The 23,357-nt window shown below is 36.7% G+C and overlaps 1 protein-coding gene across 1 annotated transcript in view; it reads left to right on the top strand.

Annotated features, from left to right (window-relative positions):
- PCDH15 (protocadherin related 15) overlaps nucleotides 1–23,357 on the top strand; it is a 1,286,954-nt gene that overhangs the window by 1,101,773 nt on the left and 161,824 nt on the right. The window contains exons 24-25 of the mRNA XM_043476181.1: nucleotides 10,985–11,125; nucleotides 12,995–13,107. Coding sequence (XP_043332116.1) covers nucleotides 10,985–11,125; nucleotides 12,995–13,107 — 254 coding nt within the window. The remainder of the gene's footprint in view (nucleotides 1–10,984; nucleotides 11,126–12,994; nucleotides 13,108–23,357) is intronic.

The raw sequence follows: 23,357 nt of genomic DNA, 5'->3' as shown, positions 1-23,357 counted from the left end.
CAGAGTATGCTTGAACTCATGTCCATTGAGTTGGTGATGTCAACAAACCATCTCATCCTCTGTCACCCCCTCCTCCTGATCTCAATCTTTCCCAGTATCAGAATCTTTTCCAATGAGTTGGCTCTTTGCATCAGGTGGCCAAAGTACTGGAGTTTCAGCTTTAGCTTCGGTTCTTCCAATGAATATTCAGAGTTGATTTTCTTTAGGATTGACAGGTTTGATCTCCTCACTGTCCAAGAGACTCTCAAGAGTCTTTGCCAGCACCACAACTTGAAAGCATCAATTCTTTGGTGCTCAGCCTTCTTTATGGTCCAATTCTCACATCCATACAAAACTAGAAAAAATATAGATTTGACCATATGGACATTTGTCAGCAAAGTGATGTCTCTGATTTTTAATACCTTGCTAGGTTTTTCATAGATTTTCTTCCAAGGAGCAAGTGTCTGTTAATTTCATGGCTGTAGTCAACCATCCACAGTGATTCTGGAGTCAAAGAAAATAAAATCTGCCATTGTTTCCACTTTCTCCCCATCTATTTGCCATGAAGTAATGGAACCAGATGCCAAGATCTTGGCTTTTTGAATGCTGGTTTTAAGCTAGCTTTTTCACTGTCTCTTTCACCGTCCTAAGAGGCTCTTCAGTTCCTCTTCACTTTCTGTCATTAGAGTGGTATCATCTGTTATTTTAGTCTTGATTCCTACTTGTGATTCATCCAACACAGCATTTTGCATGATGTACTCTGCATAGAAGTTAAATAATAAGGGTGACAGTATACAGTCTTGATGTACGTGTTTCCCAGTTTTGAACCAGTCCATTTTTCCATGTGTGGTTCTAACTGTTGCTTCTTGACCTGCATACAGGTTTCTCAGGAGTCAGGTAAGATGGTCTGGCATTTCCATCTCTTTAAGAATTTTCCACAGTTTGCTATGATCCACACAGTCAAAGGCTTCAGCATAGTCAAAGAGGCAGAAATAGCTGTTTTTCTGGAATTTCCTTGCTTTCTCTATGATACAACAGATGTTGGCAATTTTATCTCTGGTTTTCTGCCTTTTCTAAACCCAGCTTGTACATCTGGAATTTCTCGATTCATGCACTGCTAAAGCCTAGCTTGATGGATTTTGAGCATTATCTTGCTAGCACGTGAAATGAGCGCAATCGTGCAATAGTTTGAGCATTCTTTGGCATTTCCTTTCTTTGGAATTGGAATGAATACTCAATTTTTTCCAGTCATGTGGCCACTGCTGAGTTTCCCAAATTTAGTGGCATATTGAATGCAATATTTTAATAGCATCATCTTTTAGGATTTGAAATAACTCATCTGGAATTCCTTCACCTCCTCTAACTTTGTTCATAGTAATGCTTGCTAAGCCACACTTGAGTTCCCTCATCTAGCTCTAGGTGAATGACTATACATACCTTCGTGGTTATATAGGTCATTAAGATCCTTTTGTATAATTCTTCTGTGTATTCTTGCCACTTCTTCTTAATCTAGTCTACTTCTGTTAGGTCTTTACCATTTCTATCCTGTATTGTGTTAAATAATTTTTATCTAATGGCATATAAAAAGTCCTTTGGGATTTGTTCTAAACTGCAGTTGATTTCTGTCATCTCCCTGATGCCAAGTTAAGGTTTTCAGCACTTGAATGATTAAGTTCCCAGTCATATCATGATTCTTATTTTGAACATTTTATTTAGGCAAATGTATCTCTCTAAAAGTGAGTTTCATTCATTTGAAAATTCAATAGAAGTATCAAAGGATATTTTGGTGAACGGAGTTGGGATTAAGAGGGATTGCTGTGCTAGCACTTCATTCAGTTCAGTTCAGCGGCTCAGTCATGTCCGACTCTTTGCGTCCCCATGGACTGCTACACACCAGGCCTCCCGGTCCATGACCAACTCCCAGAGTTTACTCAAACTCATGTCCATTGAGTCGGTGATGCCATCCAGCCATCTCATCCTCTGTCATTCCCTTCTCCTCCCACCTCCAATCTTTTCCAGCATCAGGGTCTTTTCCAATGAGTCAGCTCTTCACTTCAGGTGGCCAAAGTATTGGAGTTTCAGCTTCAGTATCAGTCCTTCCAATGAACACCCAGGACTGATCTCCTTCAGGATGGACTGGTTGGATCTCCTTGCAGTCCAAGGGACTCTCAAGAGTCTTCTCCAACACCACAGTTCAAAAGAATCAATTCTTCAGGGCTCAGCTTTCTTTATAGTCCAACTCTCACATCCATACACGACTACTGGAAAAACCATAGCTATGACTAAATGAATATTTGTTGGCAAAGTAATGTCTCTGCTTTTTAATATGCTGTCTAGGTTAGTCATAACTTTTTTCCAAGGAGCAAGCATCTTTTAATTTCATGGCTGAAATCACCATCTGCAGTGATTTTGGAGCCCCCAAAATATAAAAGTCTATCACTGTTTTCACTGTTTCCCCATCTATTTGCGATGAAGTGATGGAACCAGATGCCATGATCTTAGTTTTCTGAATGTTGAGCTTTAAGCCAACTTTTTCACTCTCCTCGTTCACTTTCATCAAGAGGCTCTTTAGTTCCTCTTCACTTTCTGCCATAAGGGTGGTGTCATTTGCATATCTGAGGTTATTGATATTTCTTCCAGCAATCTTAATCCCAGCTTGTGCTTCATCCAGCCCAGAGTTTCTCATGATGTACTCTGCATAAAAATTAAATAAGCAGGGTGACAGTATACAGCCTTGACTTACTCCTTTCCCTATTTGGAACCAGTTGGTTGTTCCATGTCCAGTTCTAACTGTTGCTTCCTGACCTGAATACAGATTTCTCAAGAGGCACCTCATTAGTCTTTTAAAATTATGGTTATCTGAAGTAATGCTTGCTCAGATAATGAGGTCTGCTGGATTTATACAAATAGCTGCCAAGCTAAATGAAGAGGTTTAAAACAATCTGTTCTGCTATGTTTCTTACATGTCCTCAGTTTCCATTATTTTTTAAAGAAACTCATTTTATTTACCCTTCAGAGTACTCCAAGAGGTATAGTGATAGGAAACTCTATCTTTGTCACCACTGCCTGTTGAGAATCTTCACAGACAATCTCCTCACTTTACTGTTAAATTAATGTTTATGTCTTGGTTAGTTCTGTCTAAATTTCTTGCCTTTATTAATGTCATTTCAAAATGGCTGGATAAATATGGAAAAATTCCAAAATTGCTTAAATAGTCTTATTTTCTATGTAATATTACATATACTATGAGATTATGCACTAATGTTTCATAGATTGTGTTGTATCTTAGTGACTCAGATGGTAAAGAATTTGCCCACAGTGTGAGAGACCTGGGTTCAATCCCTGGATTGGGAAGATTCCCTAGAGAAGGAAATGGCTGACCACTCTTGTATTCTTAGAGCTTCCCTGGTGGTTCAGGTGGTAAAAATCTGCTTGCAATGGGGGAGGATCTGAGTTCGATCCTGGAGTGGGAAGATCCCCAGGAGAAAGGAATGACTACCCACTCCAGTATGCTTGCTTGGAGAATTCCATGGATAGAGGAACCTTGTGAGTTACAGTCCATGGCGTTGCAAAGAGTTTGACATGACAGAAAGACTAACACTTTCAAAGTCTATTTTATAGTCTCCTGGTAAATGACAAAATATGTCTTGAAACAGCAAAATATATTTCACTGCACGAGATTAAAATATCTGTACTCTAAGGATGATACATAAAGATATAGCTATTGAATTAAAGAATAAAATTAAATAGATTCCACTAAGTGGATATCTTATGAGGGCTTCCCTCATATCCCAGTTGGTTAAAAAATCCACCTACAATGCAGGAGACCCGGGTTCATTTCCTGGGTCAGGAAGATCCGCTGGAGAAGGGATAGGCTACCCACTCCAATACTCTTGGGCTTCCCTTGTGGCTCAGCTGGTAAAGAATCTGCCCGCAATGTGGGAGACCTGAGTTCAATCCCTGGGTTGGGAAGATCTACTGGAGAAGGGAAAGGCTATCCATTCCAATATTCTGGCCTGGAGAATTCCATGGACTGTATAGCCCATGGGGTATCAAAGAGTCAGATACAACTGAGCAACTTTCACTTTCAAGTGACTAAGATTTTTTTTTCTTGATGGTGACCTAAAACAATAAGATAATTCATCTTATACACTTGAACCCACAATTTGAGTACATTTCCTAAACAACTATGGCAGGTTAAAAGAGCACAGAGAAAAGCATAGCACTAAAATTTTTAAAGATTAAGATTTCTTTTGTGAAAAGATAGCACTTTCTTCAATATTGAAGGTCCAAAAATATCTCTCTTATTATAGTTATAAATACATGTAAAGATAAAGTATAATTTATATACTATGTTATCATAAACCAAAATAGAAAACAATGATGAAGAATATTTCAATTTAAGTGTGTTTTAATAGATTCATTTACTTTAAAAAATAATAATAAATATGATTAACTAATGTATTCAACTGAAAGAAATATCAACTTATTGGAAATATGTAAGAGTAAAGAAAGATCACTCTATTTCTAGTGCAATTTAAAATAAAGGAATAAATATTTGGTAAATTTTTATTGCATAAATGGTAACTTGAATATTTATATCTCATTATCTCATAGCTATAAAAATGTGTAACTCCTAAGCTTAATGGACCATTTTAAAATATATAATTAGTGAATTTTGTATAATACTATACTGTGATATGTATTAAATTTTACTATGATCAGGTATTAAATAATATGTAATAATTGAAATGATAAATATTAAAAAGCAGAGACATTACTTTGCCAGCAAGTTCCATATAGTCAGAGCTATGGTTTTTCCAGTAGTCATGTTTGGATGTGATAGTTGGACCATAAAAAAACCTAGTGCCAAAGAACTGATGCTTTTGAACTGTGGTGTTGGTGAAGACTCTTGAGAGTCCCTTGGGCTGCAAGGAGATCAAACCAGTCAGTCTTAGAGGAAATCAGTCCTGAATATACATTGGAAGAACAATGCTGAAGTTTCAATACTTTGGCCACCTGCTGCGAAGAACTGACTTATTGGAAAAGACCCTGATGCTGGGAAAAATTGAAGGCAGGAGGAGAAGGAGACGACAGAGGATGAGATGGTTCGATGGCATCACCGACTCAATGGACTTGAGTTTGAGCAAGCTCCAGGAGTTGGTGATGGACAGGGAAGCCTGGAAGTGCTGCAGTCCATGGGGTCACAAAGTACTGGACATGACTGAGTGACTGAATTGAACTGAACCAAATGATAAAAATTTTTAGTGATAAAGTTTATAATGATCTCTTTTTAGTTGTTTTGTACTTCTGAATTGCACATTATTAAGATTAATGCCATGTGCTGTGCTTAGTCACTCAGTCATATCTGATTCTTTGTGACCCCATCAACTGTAACCCACCAGGCTCCTCTGTCTATGGGGATTCTCCAGGCAAGAATACTGGAGTAAGTTGCCATGCCATTCTCCAGAGGATCTTCCCAGCCCAGGGATCAAACCCAGATCTGAGCCACCAGGGAAGCCCAAGACTACTAGAATGGGTAGCGTGTGCCTTCTTCAGGGGATCTTCCCAACCCAGGGATCGAAACGGGGACTCCTGTATTGCAGGTAGGTCCTTTAATAGTTGAGCAACCAGGAAATCCCTGATTAAAGCCATAATAGTTTTAATTTATATTAATTTCTAAAAAAACATGCATTTGACCTGATTCATGTTGTAAATACTCCTGGGACAATGCTAGGCAAGTTCACTGAAGCTGTTCCCCAAGCCAATTACATTCACTTATTACAAAATTTAATTATTTAACTATAAAAGCAAGGCTTTTTTTAACATTTCATCTCAGTTTTATTCTTAAATATAGAAGAGAGCCATTCATTTGCTTAAAAAGTTTGTGTGGAAATAGTTCTAGCTAGTAATTATAGTTTGTTGCAACCAAACTACCTGTTAACATTTATTCTATAAGTAGTTTAAAAACTGTGACACCCAGACCATATAATCATGTTATATATTCACAAAAGGAAATACTGGCCTGTATCAGCAAGATCTTCTTTTCTGTGATGAGTTCAGGGACAGGCTTCACTAAAAAGAAAAAATTCTCTAACACATTTTAATAATTAGTAGAATTGAAAACTTAGCCTTAAAAGGGTGACCGTAGATTGAATATTTTTTGTCTTATCTCCCTTCTTGTCTAATTTTTAAAAAATTAATTAGTTAATTTTAATTGGAGGCTAATTATGTTGCAATATTGTGGTGGGTTTTGCCATACATTTACATGAATCAGCCATGGGTGTACATGTGTCCCCCATCCTGAAACCCCCTCCCACCTCCCTCCCCATCCCATCCCTCAGGGTCATCCCAGTGCACTGTCCCTGAGCACCCTGTCTCATGCATCAAACCTGGACTGGCAATCTATTTCACATACATTACTATACATGTTTCAATGCTATTCTCTCAAATCATCCCACCCTCGCCTTCTCCCACAGAGTTCAAAAGTCTGTTCTTTATCTCTGTGTCTCTTTAGCTGTCTCACATATAGGGTCATCATTACCATTTTTCTAAATTCCAAATATATGCATTAATATACTGTATTGGTGTTTTTCTTTCTGAGTTACTTCACTCTGTATAATTGACTCCAGTTTCATCTACCTCACTATAACTGCTTCAAATGCATTCTTTTTAATAGCTGAGTAATATTCCATTGTGTATATATATACCACAGCTTTCTTATCCATTAGTCTGCTGATGGACATCTAGGTTGCTCCCATGTCCTACCTATTGTAAACAGTGCTGTGATGAACATTGGGGTACATGTGTCTCTTTCAATTCTGGTTTCCTCAGTGTGTATGCCCAGAAGTTGGATTGCTGGGTCATAAGGCAGCTCTCTTTCCAGTTTTTTTAAGGAATCTCCACACTGTTCTCCATAGTGACTGTAACAGTTTGCATTCCCACCAACAGTGTAAGAGGGTTCTCTTTTCTCCGCACCCTCAGTAGCATTTATTGTTAGTAGACTTTTTGATAGCAGTCATTCAGACCGGTGTGAGATGGTACCTCATTGTGGTTTTGATTTGCACTTCTCTGATAGTGAGTGATGGTTAAGCATCTTTTCATGTGTTTGTTAGCCATCTGTGTGTCTTCTTTTGATACATGTCTGTTTAGTTCTTTGGCCCATTTTTGATCAGGTCATTTATTTTTCTGGAATTGAGCTGCAGGAACTGTTTGTATATTTTTGAGATTAATTCTTTGTCAGGTGCTTCATTTGCTATTATTTTCTCCCATTCTGAGGGCTGTCTTTTCACCTTGCTTATAGTTTCCTTCATTGTGCAAAAGGTTTTAAGTTTAATTAGGTCCCATTTGTTTATTTTTGCTATTATTTTCATTACACTGGGAGATGGGTTGTAGAGGATCCTGCAGTGATTTATGTCAGAGAGTGTTTTGCCTATGTTTTCCTCTAGGAGTTTTGTCATTTCTGGTCTTATATTTAGATCTTTAACCCATTTTGAGTTTATTTTGGTTTATGGTGTTAGAAAGTGTTCTATTTTCATTCTTTTACAAGTTGTTGACCAGTTTTCCCAGCACCACTTGTTAAAGAGATTGTCTTTTCTCCATTGTATATTCTTGCATCCTTTGTCAAAGATGAGGTGTCCATAGGTGTGTGGATTTATCTCTGGGCTTTCTATTTTGTTCCATTGATCTATATTTCTGTCTTTGTGCCAGTACCATACTGTCTTGATGACTATAGCTTTGTAGTATAGCCTGAAGTCAGGCAGGTTGATTCCTCCAGTTCCATTCTTCTTTCTCAAGATTCCTTTGGCTGTTTGAGGTTTTTTGTATTTCCATACAAATTGTGAAGTTATTTGTTTTAGTTCTCTGAAAAATACTATTGGTAGCTTGATAGGGAGTGAATTGAATCTATAGATTGCTTTGGCTAATATACTCATTTTCAGTATATTGATTCTTCCAATCCATGAGCATGGTGTATTTCTTCATCTATCAGTGTCATCTTTGATTTCTTTCATCAGTGTTTTATAGTTTTCTATGTACAGGTTTTTTGTTTCTTTAGGTAACTTTATTCCTAAGTATTTTATTATTTTCATTGCAACAGTGAATGTAATTGTTTCCTTAATTTCTCTTTCCTTTTTCTCATTGTTACTGTATAGGAATGCAAGGGATTTCTCTGTGTTCATTTTATACCCTGCAACTTTACTATATTCATTGATTAACTCTAGTAATTTTCTGGTTTTTTTTTTTTTGTTTTGTTTTTTTTTTAGGGTTTTCTATGTAGAGGATCATGTAATCTGCAAACAGTGAGAGTTTTACTTCTTCTTTTCCAGTCTGGATTCCTTTTATTTCTTTTTCTTCTCTAATTGCTGTGGCTAACACTTCCAAAACTATGTTGAATAGTAGCGGTGAGAGTGGGCACCCTTGTCTCCTTCCTGACTTTATGGGAAATGTTTTCAATTTTTCACCATTGAGGATAATGTTTGCTGTGGGTTTATCATATATGGCTTTTATTATGGTGAGGTATGTTCCTTCTATGCCTGATTTCTGGAAGGTTTTTTATCATAAATGGATGTTTAACTTTATCAAAGGCTTTCTCTGCATCTATTGAGATAATCATATGGTTTTTACAGAATCCAACAACATATTAAAAAGATCATACATCATGACCAAGTGGGCCTTATCCAGGGATACAAGGAGTCTTCAATATTGGCAAATCAATATATGTGATACTTCACATTAACAAACTGAAACAAGGCTATTATTTAAAAATATATATATTTTAGAAGGAAAATTAGGAAGAGAGGGAAGGAAACAGAGAAGAAAAGGAGAGGAAAGAGAAAATAGAGTGAAGAAGAGAAGAAGGTTGTGAGAAGAGAGAAAGGGATAAAATGGAAGAAAGAGAAAAAACTTTTGAATATATTCAAAGAACATCTAAATCATTTTAGATGTTTAGTTGTATTATGTTTTATGAAATGAAATGTTGTCTCTTGATAACAGGGTGATGGAAGAAACAATTAAAATGTATTTTATGGGCTTAAAATGTCATCTTAGGGGCACATTTTCTTTATGTGATAGTAATCTGTGACATCAAAATTCAAACCTACTGATATGGCTAATATATAACATATATGTTCTTCTACATACAACCTTGTTTGTAGCAATCCTCCAGGAAGATTGTAAGATATTCTGGATAGCAAAATATTGTAGGCATCTTCAGGATAACACTCTGTAACACTAAAAGTTGTTTGCTTTAAGTTTGTTTGTTTGTTTTATCAGTTTAAGCTATAAATTCCAAATGTATCACTAATACCTTGGCATTATTAGACAGATGCCCAGTATAACTGACATATTGTACGTTTCTTGATAACTGAGTCATGATAGTCCAAAGAATCGCAATACTATAGACTGAATGGATATTGATGTTAGTAGAAACTGAAAATTTGTTTTTGAAATGGTTTTTGCTGTAATTTTTCTCTAGGAACAAAAGTGCCAAAAATTTAAATTTAGGATTATTAACAAATGGGAGGTATGTAAATCATGAACTAAAAGAAGTTATACAGGACTTGAGTGGAGGTAGAGAAGATAAAAGTGCCTGTCACAGAGCCTTGGGACACTCTAAGAAGAGTGGGAACAAGCAGAATCTGAGATGGAGTCACAAGATAGGAAGAAGGAAAAACAAAAGAGTGAAAAGAGTTGCATCAGGTGTTCAAGGAGGTAGTGATAAACCAAGATGGCATGAATGAAAGGATTGGACTTACAGCTAGTAATAAGGGGATTATACAAGTTCTGTAGGCTGACATATTTGTCCTGTAACCCCAATGTGACTCAGGAATCAACATGAGCAATACATACCGTTCAAGGATAGTCATGAAGAAGGTCAACAATATCGAGAACAATGTTCTCAGAACCATCATCCCACAAGCCTCATTAACCAAATGAGCCTATGAGGTAACATTGGTGCTACACCCTTATATCACATCAGGATAATGCTGAATAGAGGTGTTCTTCTCTAAAGAGTTTTGTGATATAATATAGTGTTTGTTAAGGTTTGAAATCAAACTTGACCACATATTAACTCTGAGTCTGAGGTGTTTATTTTACTCCTAGGACTGATGAGATTTACTGGCTGTAAGCACTTAGAAAAAGTAGAGTGCCCACCCCATTATAATTAAAAGTAAAGCCAGTCTTAATTCTAATATAAGTGATGACATTCAATGTATTTTTGACTGTTCTAGTTACAGACTCTTTTTCAAAATTATCAAATGTTAGCTTTACTTTACAAATAAATTTTTTTGTTTGCTATTCCAACTTATCTTGATATATGTCTGGGACATTTCAGCATTTTTAAATACCATATAAGCTCCAAGTTCATTTAAAAAATGTTTGGTAGACTATATATGTAAAAATTTTAGTGTGATTCTCACATGTAATAAGCTTCCAACAGATATTAACTATCATTATTTTACTATTATTACTATCATCATTGTAGTAATGTTATCCTAAAGGATTGTTGTGAGAATTGATTTATGAAAATAACCTTGCCTAGTAAATAGCATAGAACAGATGGCAAATAATATTTCTTTTACTTTCATACCCACTTGTCCGGTTTACCTTAATCCTTCACACTTTATCTTCTCTGAGCATCACAGAGTTCTAACAAGGAAAATAACTTATAATGATCTCATATGATGAAATATTAAAGAGAAACAATGTTCAAGAAAGAATGTGAAGTTCATATAATTAGAGAAATATGGAGGGAAGACATCCAAGGAAACCTTTGATTTATTCTTTTGCATAAATAATTTTAAATAACATGTAATAAAGACACTTCTCTGATTCAGATTGTTATTCTAAAGAAATAAAAGTTCTGCTACATTTTAAACCTGAAAATATGAAAAGTTAAAATATCATTTTTTATTTCTAAATGACTATTTATTTTACAAATCAATTTTGCATTATCACTACATTTTGTCTTCCTTTTGTGAAATAATATATAATTTTATTTTAGGGATTACCTGCAAGCCGTGTGAGGTATAGGGTAGATGATGTCCAATTTCCCTATCCTGCAAGTATTTTTGATGTAGAAGAAGATTCTGGAAAAGTAATAACTCGAGTTAATCTTAATGAAGAACCTACAACAATTTTCAAGGTCAGTTCAGTGTTTTCTCTATAGTGTCTATTTGATATTTAACTTTTGTTTTAGAGTTTGGTTTAACAAACAACCATACATTTTCCCATTTTTCTCCTTTTTAATATTTTAAAGTTACAAAGCAGTACATTTTTACTGCATAGGCACTTAGAAACTACAGTTAAGTAAAAAGAAAAAAAAATGCTTGGTATTTCTCTTCTTGGAAATTAAAATTTACCATTTTATCTCTATCTTTGTGATAAAATTCCCTGCAAATGAAAGCATACAAAATTTTAAAAAATAGAATGACTGTATGATTTTATTATTTATAATACTTTTTAAAATTTAAGTATATGAATACTATTAATGATATTTAAATGGTTAGACAATATGCTATTGTATGAATATATATTGTTTTTACTTTTTTGTCCAATAACTTGTTGTTGGATAATTAGTCTGTTTCCATTTTTGTTACAACAATCTTTACTGTTGCAAAACTCCTTGTTCAGATATAATTTGCCACTTGATATTTCTTTTCCTCAAGGTCAGTACCTAGAGGCAATTGTTGGTTCAAGTTTATATCTTCTTGATACATTATACTTTTAGAAAATTTGAAATAATATTACCCTTCCCTATTATCATAAATAACCCATTATATTAAATGTTTGACTGTTTCCATTCTCTGTAGTTACTAGAAAAATTTTGTCTCTGAGAATAAAGCCTTTGACCATACATTGGGGAAATACTTTCATCAGTTAACCTTGTGAATATCAGTGAGCACTGTCTCACATAATTTTATCTCCATTTGAAATAATTATTCTGTTTGTAAGTATTAACCTGAAGGCAAATTGTGACTCTCAGGATGACTCTTGATTGTGGTTCCGTGATCTAGTTTGATTTAGTTTAGTCACCTGCAGTATCCAACATTATATACATTTTAGAGAAATACATAGTTTTGAACTTTAATATTTCTTAAACTTAAGTTCTTCTTGACATAATACAGTTAGTCAAAAAAATGATTGATTATAAAAACTATCTTAGTAATAAATAATATACAGATATTAATCTTAAGACTAAAACTTTTTCTTTAGTTCACATCATTTGAACATTCTTTATTCTACAGTATGAACTTGGTTTTCTATAATTAATTATTTTTAAGAGAGTGCATATCAAAGTGTGTTAAACTATGAAGATTTCCAATTTTATCTTCCAAAGTGAAGTATTTCTTCTGTATAATCTTGCAGACAATTGATTCACTGGAAAAAATTAATTTCTTTTTATAAGCAAGCTAATTAGCTTTTTGCTATCGATGAGACTGAACTTAATACTTTTAAAATGTGTTCAAACTTATAAAGGTTTCATGTTTTTACTGTAGGCACCAGTGGAATTGTGAAAGAGAGAATAGGTTTTGAGAGATGTAGTATCTTATACCCGTTTTACTGCTAGCTTTAAAAAAATATATTTATTTTATTTGAAGGCTAATTACTTTACAATATTGTAGTGTTTTTTTGCCATACATTGACATGAAACAGCCATGGGTGTACATGTGTTCCCCCATCCTGAACCCCCTTCCCAACTCCTTCCCTATCCCATCCCTCAGGGTTGTCCCAGTGCACTGTCTTTGAGTGCCCTGTTTCATTATATCATAAAACTGTTAACTGAATTTCTTTGAGCTTTCTCACCTGGAAAATGGGAATAATAACATCTACCTGGTGGGATTGTTGTGCATATCCTAGCATGTGTCTTCTACTTGGTAGGCAATGAGAAAATTAATATTGCTCCCCCTTTTGGAACCAGGCAGTTCAATAATTTAAAACATTAATGGAAAAATTATGCTTTTGTCTTCTTCTTTTAAATCATCTTTAACTAGAATTTTTATTACTTTTTAAGTTGGTCATTGTTGCTTTTGATGATGGTGAGCCTGTGATGTCCAGCAGTGCCACTGTGAAGATTCTTGTCTTACATCCAGGAGAAATCCCACGGTTTACACAAGAGGAATACAGGTATTGATTACTATCAGGTTTTGTAATATACAAAGGTTTTTATTCTGTTTTGTTTTCTTTTAGCCTCTCAAAATTGATGTGATGTGAATTTATCAGTGAAGCAGACCTAATTTTAGTTTAAGCTTTCCTAAATTAACATAATATTTATTTTAAAAGTTAATATACTTAAATGATAATCTAGTATAAGTATCAGTTTTAGAAATGCTTTGATGAATAATGGATCCTTTAAAATAGTTAAAGTTAGCTTTGAAAAATGCAGTATTACGTTTTGTGGTTTAAATTGCAACTGATTAATTATCTCAGTGGTAAAAATTAGATATTTAGTTTCTTGTTGCTGCCAGTTACATTATATCATTTAATTCTGAGTTATATCTGAAATGATATTTCCTATATAATCAGTAAGTGAGAGAATGTGTGTGTGTTTACATTTATATGTATAGTATATATTTCAGCTATAGAGTCAGTATATATACTCTTAGTCAGGTGAGGCTGTCATAACAAATTTCAAGGATTCATGTCTTAAACAACAGACATTATTTTCACACACCTCTGGAGGCTAGAAGTTCAAAATCAGGGATTCAGCATGATCGGGTTCTGGTGAAAGGTATCTACTTGGCTTACAGACTGTTGCCTTGTTGCTATAATCTAACATAGAGGAAAGTGAAAGAAAGCAGGTCTCTGGTGTCTTTTCTTACAAAGGCACTAACCCCAAGATAAGTGCCCCCGCTTCATGATCTCATCTAAACCTAGATACCTTCCAAGGCCCAATCTCCAAATAACATCCCACTGAAGGTTAGGATGTCAAATATGAATTTTAGGGGAACACAGTTCAGTTCATTGTGTGTTAGAAAGAAAATTTATTGAAAAAATAAAGAAACTAAAATCACTATATGTTCATGATTGCTTCATGATTGGATGTAAGTGAAAGGATATTCTGTAATGCTCACCTGCAAATATAGCATAATTTCTTTCATGATTTTTCAAAATTCAATTAAGTTAAAATATTAATGTGCTTTATTAGTGTGTTAGGACCTGTTGGAGATAGTTTTCTCAAAAACATTTGAAAGAGACTTACTATATACTGTATTTCTCTATTTACTCGTTCTGGACATAGACTTAAAAGATAGCTAGTTGTTACACTCCAGAAGCTCACAATATGGGTTGGAAACAAAGGAGTATGTGGAAAGCATAATACATTGTAAAAACACAATAATAGAAGGTCAAAATACTAAGGAAGCATGTTAGAGACACACTTAATGGTGTCTGAATATGATGACCATAATTTTGAGCTGCTTCTTGAAGAAAGAGTAGAGTTTCAGTTCAGTTCAGATGCTCCATTGTGTCCCACTCTGCGACCCCATGGACTGCAGCATGCCAGTATTCCCTGTCCATCACCAACTCCCGGAGTTTACTCAAACTCATGTCCATTGAATCGGTGATGCCATCCAAACGTCTGTCTCATCCTCTGTCCTCCCCTTCTACTCCCACCTTCAATATTTCCCAGCATCAGGGTCTTTTCCTATAAGTCGGTTCTTCGCATCAGGTGGCCAAAGTATTGGAGTTTCAGCTTCAGCATCAGTACTTCCAATGAATATTCAGGACTGCTTTCATTTAGGATGGACTGGTTGGATCTCCTTGCTGTCCAAGTGACTCTCAAGAGTCTTCTCCAACACCACAGTTCAAAAGCATCAATTCTTCAGTGCTCAGCTTTCTTTCTCTTTTTTCAGTTTTTTTTTATTAATTAATTTTTTATTGAAGGATAATTGCTTTACAGAATTTTGCTGTTTTCTGTCAAACCTCAACATGAATCAAGCAAAGGTATACATATATCCCCTTCCCTTTGAATCTCCCTCCCGTCTCCCTCCCCATCCCACCCCTCTAGGTTGATACAGAGCCCCTGTTTGAGTTTTTCCTGAGCCATATGGCACTTTCTCTTTGGCTATCTATTTTACATATAGTAATGTAAGTTTCCATGTTACTCTTTCCATACATCTCACCCCCTCCACCCCTCTTATAGTACAACTCTCACATCCATACATGACTACTGGAAAAACCATAGCATTGGCTAGACAGACCTTTGTTGGCACAGTAATGTCTCTGCTTTTAAATATGCTGTCTAGGTTGGCCATAATTTTTCTTCCAAGGAGCAAACATCTTTTAATTTCATGGCTGCAGTCACCATCTGAAGTGATTTTGGAGCCCAAGAAAGCAAAGTTTGTCCTGTTTCCATTGTTTCCCATCCACTGCCATGGGACCAGATGCCACGATCTTAGTTATCCGAATGTTGAGTTTTAAGCCCACTTTTTCACTATCCTCTTTCACTTTCATCAAGAGGCTCTTTATTTCTTCTTTGCTTCCTGCCATAAGTGTGGTGTCATCTGCATATATGAAGTTATTGATATTTCTCCTGGCAATCTTGATTCCAGCTTGTGCTTCATCCAGCCCGGCATTTCACATGATGTGCTCAGCATATAAGTTAAATAAGCAGGGTGACAATATACAACCTGACGTACTCCTTTCCTGATTTGGAACCAGTCTGTTGTTCCATGTTCAGTTCTAACTGTTGTTTCTTTACTGCATACAGATTTCTCAGGAGGCAAGTCAGGTGATCTGCTATTCCCATCTCTTTAAGAATTTTCCACAGTTTGTTGTGATCCACACAGTCAAAGGCTTTGGTGTAGTCAATATAGCAGAAGTAGATGTTTTTCTGGAACTGTCTCCCTTTTTTGATGATCCAACAGATGTTGGCAATTTGATCTCTGGCTCCTCTGCCTTTTCTAAATCCAGCTTGAACATCTGAAATTTCGCAGTTCACGTACTGTTGAAGCCTGGCTTGGAGAATTTTTTTTTTTTTTTTATATATACTCAATACCTTTTATTTATTTATTTTTTTAATTATTATTTTTTTTTCCAGTGGGTTTTGTCATACATTGATATGAATCAGCCATGGATTTACATGTATTCCCAATCCCGATCCCCCCTCCCACCTCCCTCTCCACCCGATTCCTCTGGGTCTTCCCACTGCACCAGGCCGGAGCACTTGTCTCATGCATCCCACCTGGGCTGGTGATCTGTTTCACCATAGATAGTATACATGCTGTTCTTTTGAAATATCCCACCCTCACATTCTCCCACAAAGTTCAAAAGTCTGTTCTGTATTTCTGTGTCTCTTTTTCTGTTTTGCATATAGGGTTATCGTTATCACCTTTCTAAATTCCATATATATGTGTTAGTATGCTGTAATGTTCTTTATCTTTCTGGCTTACTTCACTCTGTATAATGGGCTCCAGCTTCATCCATCTCATTAGGACTGGTTCAAATGAATTCTTTTTAATGGCTGAGTAATATTCCATGGTGTATATGTACCACAGCTTCCTTATCCATTCATCTGCTGATGGGCATCTAGGTTGCTTCCATGTCCTGGCTATTATAAACAGTGCTGCGATGAACATTGGGGTGCACGTGTCTCTTTCAGATCTGGTTTCCTCAGTGTGTATGCCCAGAAGTGGGATTGCTGGGTCATATGGCAGTTCTATTTCCAGTTTTTTAAGAAATCTCCACACTGTTTTCCATAGTGGCTGTACTAGTTTGCATTCCCACCAACAGTGTAAGAGGGTTCCCTTTTCTCCACACCCTCTCCAGCATTTATTGCTTGTAGACTTTTGGATAGCAGCCATCCTGACTGGCGTGTAATGGTACCTCATTGTGGTTTTGATTTGCATTTCTCTGATAATGAGTGATGTTGAGCATCTTTTCATGTGTTTGTTAGCCATCTGTATGTCTTCTTTGGAGAAATGTCTGTTTAGTTCTTTGGCCCATTTTTTGACTGGGTCATTTATTTTTCTGGAATTGAGCTGCAGGAGTTGCTTGTATATTTTTGAGATTAATCCTTTGTCTGTTGCTTCATTTGCTATTATTTTCTCCCAATCTGAGGGCTGTCTTTTCACCTTACTTATAGTTTCCTTTGTAGTGCAAAAGCTTTTAAGTTTCATTAGGTCCCATTTGTTTAGTTTTGCTTTTATTTCCAATATTCTGGGAGGTGGGTCATAGAGGATCTTGCTGTGATTTATGTCGGAGAGTGTTTTGCCTATGTTCTCCTCTAGGAGTTTTATAGTTTCTGGTCTTACATTTAGATCTTTAATCCATTTTGAGTTTATTTTTGTGTATGGTGTTAGAAAGTGTTCTAGTTTCATTCTTTTACAAGTGGTTGACCAGTTTTCCCAGCACCACTTGTTAAAGAGGTTGTCTTTTTTCCATTGTATATCCTTGCCTCCTTTGTCAAAGATAAGGTGTCCATAGGTTCGTGGATTTATCTCTGGGCTTTCTATTCTGTTCCATTGATCTATATTTCTGTCTTTGTGCCAGTACCATACTGTCTTGATGACTGTGGCTTTGTAGTAGAGTCTGAAGTCAGGCAGGTTGATTCCTCCAGTTCCATTCTTCTTTCTCAAGATTATTTTGGAGAATTTTGAGCATTACTTTACTAGCGTGTGAGATGAGTGCAATTGTGTGGTAGTTTGAGCATTCTTTGGCATTGCCTTTCTTTAAGATTGGAATGAAAACTGATCTTTTCCAGTCCTGTGGCCACTGCTGAATTTTCCAAATTTGCTGGCATATTGAGTGCAGAACTTTCACAGCATCATTTTTTAAGATTTGAAACAGCTCAGCCTGAATCCCATCACCTCCACTAGTTTTGTTTGTAGTGATGCTTCTTAAGGCCCAGTTGACTTCGCATTCCAGGGTGTCTGGCTGTAGGTGAGTTATCATACCATTGTGATTATCTGGGTCATGAAGATCTTTTTTGTATAATACTTCTGTGTATTCTTGCCACCTGTTCTTAATATCTTCTGCTTCTGTTAGGTCCATACCAATTCTGTACTTTATTTTGCCCATCTATGCATGAAAAAGTCCCTTGGTATCTCTAATTTTCTTGAAGGGCTCTCTGGTCTTTCCCATTCTATTGTTTTCCTCTATTTCTTTGCACTGATCACTGAGAATGTCTTTCTTATCTCTCCTTGCTATTCTTTGGAACTCTGCATTCAAGTGGTTTATCTTTCCTTTTCACCTTCACCTTTGGCTTCTCTTCTACTCATAGCTATTTGTAAGGCCTCCTCAGACAACCATTTTGCCTTTTTGCATGTCTTTTTCTTGGGGATGGTCTTGATCCCTGTCTCCTAAACAATGTCATGAACCTCTGTCCATAGTTCTTCAAGCATTCTGCCTATCAGATCTAATCCCCTGAATCTATTTATCACTTCCATGGCCCTACCCATCAGAACAAGACCCAGTTTCTCCCTCAGTCAGTCTCTCCCATCAGGAAGCTTGTAGAAGCTTATCCTTCTCCATCAGAGGAGTAGAATTTAGCCATCCCCCCAAATGTGGAAGAATGTTCTGTGACAAAGAATCACAATATACAGAAGTATAAATAAGGGATATAGGGGAAGGTATTTAATAGATTATTTTAGTTCTGTTAGGGGCGTGTAATCTCCTTGGCTCTGTCTTGTCACAACAAAGATCTGAAGCAATGATGTTAAAGCCCTCGGAGAATCACAGCTCTTGGACAGTCCATGTTATAGTTCTTGGACAGATCAGTTTTATTTAGAAAATAAGGGAAAATGCATCCTCGAGGCATGAGGGCATGCTGACCCAAAATATGCAAAGAAAAGAGAGAGAGAAGCAGAGAGAAAATGAGGGCACACACATGGGAAAGAGAGAGACCCCTGGCCCTTTGGCTCCTCTTTTTATATGTCTTTTTTTTTTCCTCCTCCTGGGCCTACCTTATGTAAATTGGGCTATCCAGAAGTACTGTTTGTTCTACCTGAGGCCCTCACTCCGGTCCTCGGGCATTACTTTGTTCTATTTTCATGGGCTTTTCCCTTCCTTGTCTTTTAGCCACTGCCATTCTGGACTCCTGTTTCCTATTCTAACAATGTAACAGTTCCATCTGTCTAGAGAAAATTAAAGTTAAACAGTTGTATTAATTGAGGCCCAGAAAAATAAAGATTCATATAATAGAACATTTTATCATATTCTAGAATTTGGGTTTTACTGTTCTCATGATGTTTTTAAGAACTACCTAAAATTTTTAAGCTGGAACAAGGAATAAGTTATTGGGGGAGGAACTAGGTGATGTATCTGGGAACATTTGCCAGATTAAACCAAGTAGTTTTTACTTTCCATGAAAACTGTCTTGATGATTTTCAAGCACTAAATTAAATTATGCAATATAATTATGAGAAAATGTTTTAATGACACATATGTAAACCATTGAAACGTAAATGAATTTAAAACAATAAGTCTTGTTCATCCTGTGTTAAAGATCATTTTATTCCTTATGCTTATTACCTATTTTCTTTCCTTTTGTGTTGACATGGTAATCTATGGACTCTAATACTTTGCTGTGTTTTCTGCTTTTTAAGAACATCCCTGAATGTGTTCATTTTGGTCCTCTTAAGAACCAAGGTGGATGCAAACTCACTTGTGTCTCTCACCAACTTACCTGGATCAGTTCAGCTCAGTTGTTCAGTCGTGTCTGACTCTGCAACCTCATGAACTGCAACAGGCCTCCCTGTCCATCACCAATTTCCAGAGTTCACCCAAACCCATGTCCATTGAGTAGGTGATGTCATCCAACCATCTCATCCTCTGTTGTCCCCTTCTCCTCCTGCCCTCAATCTTTCCCAGCATCAGGGTCTTTCCAAATGAGTCAGCTCTTCACATCAAGTGGCCAAAATATTGGAGTTTCAGCTTCAACATCAGTCCTACCAATGAACACCCAGGACTGATCTCCTTTAGGATGGACTGGTTGGATCTCCTTGCAGTCCAAGGGACTCTCAAGAGTCTTCTCCAATACCACAGTTCAAAAGCATCAATTCTTTGGTGCTCAGTTTTCTTTATAGCCCAACTCTCACATCCATACATGACCACTGGAAAAAACATAGCCTTGACTAGATGGACCTTTGTTGACAAAGTAGTGTCTCTGCTTTTCAATATGTTGTCTAGGTTGGTCATAACTTTCCTTCCAAGGAGTAAGCGTCTTTTAATTTCATGGCTGCAGTCACCATCTGCAGTGATTTTGGAGCCCAGAAAAATAAAGTCAGCCACTGTTTCCACTGTTTCCCCATCTATTTGCCATGAAGTGATGGGACCGAATGCCATGATCTTAGATTTCTGAATGTTGAGCTTTAAGCCAACTTTTTACTCTCCTCTTCAATTTCATCAAGAGGCTCTTTAGTTCTTCTTCACTTTCTGCCATGAGGGTGGTGTCATCTGCATATCTGTGGTTATTGATATTTCTCCCAGCAATCTTGATTCCAGCTTTGCTTTCTCCAGCCCAGCGCGTTTCTCATGATGTACTCAGCATATACGTTAAATAAGCAGGGTGACAATATACAGCCTTGGTGTACTTCTTTTCCTATTCGGAACCAGTCTGTTGTTCCATGTTCAGTCTAACTGTTGGTTCCTGACCTGCATACAGGTTTCTCAAGAGGCAGGTCAGGTGATTTCATATTCCCGTCACTTACAGAATTTTCCACAGTTTATTGTGAGCCACACAATCAAAGGCTTTGGCATAGTCAATAGAGCAGAAATAGATGTATTTCCGGAACTCTCTTGCTTTTTCAATTGTCCAGCAGATGTTGGCAATTTGATCTCTGGTTCCTCTGCCTTTTCTAAAACCAGCTTGAACCTCTGGAAGTTCATGGTTCACATATTGTTGAAGCCTGGCTTGGAGAATTTTGAGCATTACTTTACTAGCATCTGAGATGAGTGCAATTGTTCAGTAGTTTGAGCATTCTTTGGGATTGGAATGAAAACTGACCTTTTCCAGTCCTGTGGCCACTGCTGTTTTCCAAAATTGGTGGCATATTGAGTGCAGCTACTTTCATAGCATCATCTTTCAGAATTTGAAATAGCTCAACTGGAATTCCGTCACCTCCACTAGCTTTGTTCATAGTGATGCTTCCTACAGCCCATTGGCTTCACATTCCAGGATGTCTGGCTCTGGGTGAGTGATCACACAATCATGATTATCTGGGTCGTGATCATCTTTTTTGTACAGTTCTTCTGTGTATTCTTGCCACCTCCTCTTAATATCTTCTCCTTCTGTTAGGTCCTTACCATTTCTGTCCTTTATTGAGCCCATATTTCCATGAAATGTTCCCTTGGTATCTCTAATTTTCTTGAAGAGGTCTCTAGTCTTTCCCATTCTATTGTTTTCCTCTGTTTCTTTGCACTGATCCCTGAGGAAGGCTTTCTCTGCATTCAAATGGGTATATCTTTCCTTTTATCCTTTGCTTTTCACTTCCTCTCTTTTCACAGCTATTTGTAAGGCCTCCTCAGACAGCCATTTTGCTTTTTTGCATTTCTTTTTCTTGGGGCTGGTCTTGATTCCTGTTTCCTGTATGATGTCACAAACCTCTGTCAATAGTTCATCAGGCACTCTGTCTGTCAGATCTAGTCCCTTAAATCTATTTCTCACTTCCATTGTATAGTCATAAGGGATTTGATTTAGGTCATACCTGAATGGTCTAGTGGTTCTCTCCACTTTCTTTAATTTCAGTCTGAATTTGGCAATAAGGAGTTCATGATCTGAGCCACAGTCAGCTCCTGGTCTTGCTTTTGCTGACTGTATAGAGCTTCTCCATCTTTAGCTGCAAAGAATAGAATCAATCCGATTTGGGTGTTGACCATCTGGTGATGTCCATGTGTAAAGTCTTCTCTTGTGTTGTTGGAAGAGGGTGTTTACTAGGACCAGTGTGTTCTCTTGGCAAAACTCTATTAGCCTTTGCCCTGCTCCATTCTGTACTCCAAGACCAAATTTTCCTGTTACAGCAGGTACTTCTTGACTTCCTACTTTTGCATTCCAGTCCCTATAATGAAAAGGACATCTTTTTTGGGTGTTAGTTCTAGAAGGTCTTGTAGGTCTTCATAGAGCCGTTCAACTTCAGCTTCTTCAGCATTACTGGCTGGGGCATAGAGTTGGATTACTGTGATACTGAATTGTTTGCCTTGAAAATAAACAGAGATCATTCTGTCGTTTTTGAGATTGCACCCAAGTACTGTGTTTCAGACTCTTTTGTTGACTATGATGGCCACTCCATTTCTTCTAAGGGATTCTTGCCCACGGTAGTAGATATAATGGTCATCTGAGTTAAATTCACCCACTCCGTTCCATCTTAGTTCACTGATTCCTAGAATGTCAACATTCACTCTTGTCATCTCCTGTTTGACCACTTCCAATTTGCCTTGACTCATAGACCTAGCATTCTAGATTCCTATGCAACATTGCTCTTCACAGCATCAAACCTTGCTTCTATCACTAGTCCCATCCACAACTGGGTGTTGTTTTGCTTTGACTCCATCCCTTCATTCTTTCTGGAGTTATTTCTGCACTTACCTAGATCAGATGCTTACAAAAATTGTACCTATTATTTTAGATCAGTTCAGATATCCCTCAGCTTCAGCTCAACAAAATTCCCACTCTTGTTCTCTAAAGCTTCTCACCTCAAGTCTAGTCTTTCTTTGAAAGTTCCCAAAGAGGGGGAGGGGGAATCAAGTGTCATGTGTAACACCTTCCCTTTAAATAAACTCAGTAATTGATGTCCTTTTTTTCTTTTTTTCCCTGTGCTTTCACTTGGAACCACTTCCTTAGTAATAGATATTTCCCTCCAGACCTCTCCATTATAGTGCTCATTAACTCTTTTAGCTAAAATATTGTGCATTAAGGCCAAGATCATGGATTGCATCAGGGCATTGCTCCAACAATTTCTTTTTTTAAGTGTCTTTGTTTAATGTCACTTAAAAATACGCATGTTTTGTTCAATGAATAATTTACCATTTCTTATCTTCTCTGCATAGAACTACTAACTGCAAATAGATTTCATTAATAAAGCTGTTCACCGAGAAGAAAAGCTAGCCAATTATTTGGTGCTAAAATTAAAAGCAGTCACATTAGTATATGTGGAAGAATTCTTTGACCTTCCAGAAGAACATTTCTAACAATTGCAAATAGTGCCCTTGACTATCAATTTCATTTGTTATTCTGGCACATAAAGGCATTTGGGTAATCTTGTTGCATCCTACAGTTTACAAAGAAAATTCTATATAAGAATCAGTACAATTGCCATAATGGACTTAAGAGTACTTAGATACTAAACAGGATTGTTTTGTTTTCTGTCAGAAAGCCAGATAACTTAGATAATACAAAAGTCATGTCAAATACAGATAGAAAATGCTGCATTATGAATAAA

Source organism: Cervus canadensis, chromosome 8, assembly GCF_019320065.1.
Source record: "Cervus canadensis isolate Bull #8, Minnesota chromosome 8, ASM1932006v1, whole genome shotgun sequence".
NCBI classification, from domain to species: Eukaryota; Metazoa; Chordata; class Mammalia; order Artiodactyla; family Cervidae; genus Cervus; species Cervus canadensis.
The sequence above is the reverse complement of the archived record's forward strand: the minus strand, read 5'-3'. Positions and strand labels throughout refer to the sequence as shown.